The sequence below is a fragment of the Poecilia formosa genome, unplaced genomic scaffold (assembly GCF_000485575.1).
Source record: "Poecilia formosa unplaced genomic scaffold, Poecilia_formosa-5.1.2 Scaffold28, whole genome shotgun sequence".
Taxonomy (NCBI): Eukaryota; Metazoa; Chordata; class Actinopteri; order Cyprinodontiformes; family Poeciliidae; genus Poecilia; species Poecilia formosa.
The window spans coordinates 405,536-409,454 of NW_006799967.1; the positions used below are offsets into that span (position 1 = coordinate 405,536).

The 3,919-nt window shown below is 42.0% G+C and overlaps 1 protein-coding gene across 2 annotated transcripts in view; it reads left to right on the plus strand.

Annotated features, from left to right (window-relative positions):
- Positions 1–3,425, plus strand: part of otpa (orthopedia homeobox a) — an 8,206-nt gene extending 4,781 nt beyond the window's left edge. For both annotated transcript variants that reach the window (XM_016669810.1, XM_007548784.2), the window contains exon 3: positions 1,910–3,425. In XM_016669810.1, the coding sequence (XP_016525296.1) occupies positions 1,910–2,431 (522 nt within the window). In that variant the 3' untranslated portion in view covers positions 2,432–3,425. The remainder of the gene's footprint in view (positions 1–1,909) is intronic.
- Positions 3,426–3,919: the final 494 nt, after the last annotated feature.

A 3,919-nucleotide genomic window follows, 5' to 3' on the forward strand; every position in this document is an offset into this window, starting at 1 on the left:
ATCATTTCCAATGTAGTATTAACAGCAATAATAATATCATAATAACAATTGCAACAACAGTAATGATGAAATAATGACAAACTTATTAATTTACTTAATTCACAGACATTTTTGCGCCTTGTAAACGTGTGCGGAGAAATGACGCAAACAATTTGTTTTTGACAGTCGTTTCCAATATCAAAGCTGGCGCTTCCGAAGAAAATATAAACCCTCGTTTTATTTATGTATTTATTTATTTCTTTTTAGACCAAGCTGCAGTGACGAGGCGTCTCTGCCATTCATTCAGCCTAATTAAGATTGGCCTACATTTCCTGCCCATCCCGTGTAATGGATCTACTGGGACCCGGACGCTGATAGCAGCTTTATTACACTCATTTAATGGCCGCTGATCAAGCACATATTAGCTTTCAACTGTTTTGAATTTATGTCATGCTCAAAGTTCTTCTATAATTTGCTTACACACTCCGTCTATTGCTTCTTCCCCCTCCTCCCTTCTCTCCCCCTCAGCATTTTGTCTTCGTGGTTTATTCGAACATCGACTCTGCAAAAATCCTGACTGAGAAAGAAAGAAAAAAAGACGCATAGTGCAATTGCACTTTAGCTGCTCCCATGTGAAATAATACTCTAATAATCATTATTATGATTGGATGGGCCCGTTCGGTGTCTGGAGTATTTGCATAAAATCAGAATTAGTGAAATGATGCGGCTCAGAGTGAGTGAGGGAGCGGAGGAAGGCGCACCGCGCCTTTAGCGATGGGCCTGTCAACGCGCTGCACGTCTTAATGCCGCGGCGCCGCGCAGACAGCAGAGCACTCTGTCTTTTCAGACCCAATGAGAGATTGCGTTTTCTTTTTGCCACGCCGAAAGTGTAATGCATTTCAGGCCGGATTTCACGGCTGGCTTCGCCGGGAGCGAGATGGTCCCGTTCTTATTACCGCGGCCCGCTTTCTCAAGCAAATCTCCACATTAATCACAGGCGCGTCTGCCGCTTACAGGAGCCCAAGGACTCCGGGAATACAGAGCAAACTATTGATCTCTGCTGGAATATTGTCTTTGTTAGGGGCGAGCGCGCGCGCCATGGAAAGTCGGCTGCAACCAAAGTAACAATTAGGGTACAAATTTGATCTTTTCTATTAAATATTGTATAGAAAAAAAAGAACACCCCTCTAGTTGTTGCCGTTTAGTTTTCTGTTGTTTTGCTTATATATTTATAACTGTTGATATTATTCAATCTTGTATGTTTCTACTCTCTCCTGCTGAAATATTACATTTATTGACAACAGAAATATTGTTGTTGCTGTTGAGCTCACGTTTATTTATTCATACTTGACACACTTGAATTAAGAGTATTGTTTATATTAAGAGTGTTGCTTATTTTGTCAATATATATCTCCAATTAAGGTGCGACTACTCGCGATTAATTAATTAATCAGACAAAAGATGTTTATTTTGTTGATATATGGTTTTCGATTAATATGCGATTAATTGCGGTTAAGTAATTAAAAATCATGCAATTAGTTCATTAGGGATTGATATATATTAGGGATTGATATATATTGATAAATATATATATTGATATATATATATATATATATATATATATATATATATATATATATATATATATATATATATATATATATATATATATATATATATACACTACTTACTTGAGGTCGGTTAGAGTTATTTTTCTTACCTCAATTGTTATAATCGGTTATTTTTCATATGAAAAGATCGAGATATGAAATGACCACTCCTGGGTACAATATAGGGGCACTGTTTCCCATTCGGCTGATTTATCGCTGCTTGTTGGCATTACGGTGATGATGACATAATGATGTCATGGCAACCCTAGCTGTCAATGCGCCACCTCCCGCCTGACTCACCGACGCCTGTCTGTCCGCAGGTCTGGTTCCAGAACAGACGCGCCAAGTGGAAGAAGCGCAAGAAGACCACCAACGTGTTCCGAGCGCCGGGGACGTTGCTGCCCACGCACCACGGCCTGCCCCAGTTCCCGTCGGCGGCGGCCGCGGCGGCGGCCATGGGCGACAGCCTCTGCTCCTTCCACGCCAACGACACCCGCTGGGCCACGGCGGGGATGCCCGGCGTGTCTCAGCTGCAGCTGCCGCCCGCCCTGGGCCGCCAGCAGGCCATGGCGCAGTCCCTGTCCCAGTGCAGCCTCGGCGCGGGGCCGCCGCCCAACTCCATGGGTCTGTCCAACATGTCGTCCAACGGCTCCGGGCTGCAGTCGCACCTCTACCAGCCCACGTTCCCCGGGATGGTCCCGGCGTCTCTCTCCGGCCCCACCAACGTGACCGGCTCGCCTCAGCTGTGTAGCTCCCCGGACAGTGACGTCTGGAGAGGGACGAGCATCGCGTCGCTGCGCCGCAAAGCGCTGGAGCACACAGTCTCCATGAGTTTCACTTAGTGCCGAAGAGATTTTTCTTTCTGCATTTAGTTCTCTTGCATTCAAAACAACAAAGAAAACAAAACAAAACAAAACCAGGATACTTGTGAATCTGCAGGCACCTGGCTTCTTTTTTTCCCTCCCTCTACAAATATGAGGAGAAGAGACTCTCTCCATCAGGCCTGCTGGCCTCTTATCAACCACAGGGCTGGTTCCGGTCAAAGCTATGAGTTATTATTTCGCATGTGGCCTCTCTGTCTATTTATTTGTCTATTTAAATTAACTTATTGATTCGTTTGGTATTTATTTGGCTCTCGGTGACACTCGCTCGCTCCGTGACTGTTTCTGAGGACGCACATTCTGGAGACGCTTCAGAGCACAACAAGGTTGCAGATTTCACTTTTCCTCCTGCCGCCAAAAGGGCCAAAGGGTTTCACACTGGAAGTGCCAAAGCAAAAAAAAAAAAATAATAATAATAATAAAAAAATAATAATAATAATAATAATAAAATACATAAAAACTAGCTTGGAGGTTTCAAAGACTGACAACTGAAATTCATCACCTATCAGGAGAGAGAGAGATGATCTAAATCTAACAGGAATCAGGACAACCTGGATGATAACTTGACTGCATGTGCTGTCAAAAGAAAAAATATAGTGATAACAATAATGATAAGTAAAGAAAATATAACAAAAAAGAAGTGGGGGATACTCGAAAGTAAGACATGGAAGCTGACGTAACTATAACCTGTTCTATAGGATGTTTTTGTGTAGCAGAAAGCACTCTTGTTCCCATTTGGTCGGTTTGTGATAACCTTATGTTTCCAGAACTCTGTCTGTGCTTATGATCAAATATGCCTTTCTTAATTGTTGGAACCATTTTTGTTTCATGGACATGTTTATATCAATTCAGTGTAAAATGAGCCAATAAAAACCATTTTCAGTAATGTCACATCATGGATGGACCCTCGTTTCTTGAAGTATCGAAGCTCAAAAATGGGCTTGAAATGGTAAAATAAAAGGGGGGGAGAGCAGAGGTTCCTTAGGAATTGTAATCAAATGTAGGCAAAAATTATAAAGATCATCCTCATGTGCATCTTATGTCTTCATCTTCATTGTGTTTTCTGGTGAAAAGTTCTATGTCACCGGCTCAGTGGTGGTTCTATCATGAATGTGGCCCTGGGTCAGATCCTCCTTCTGGACCCCCTGACATCCATCCATCCCTCCCCATAGATTTACAGAGCGTACGTAGGAATGCTGTCTTTTTTTAATGTTCAATGGCAAATAGACACTTAAATAAATATGTCAAATTCAAACCACTTTTTAAAATGTATTTACTCAACCAGTCCAGGTTTTTTTTCCATAATCTTTGTGAAAAAATATTGCTGAAAAGTGATGAATCTAAAGGTTGGCATGTAAACATTTTTACCTGACAACCACACAGTCAAGCTGATTGCTGATGTCTGACTCAAAATTAAAGGTTCAGCTTTCTAACAGGTTTTGCTCTTCA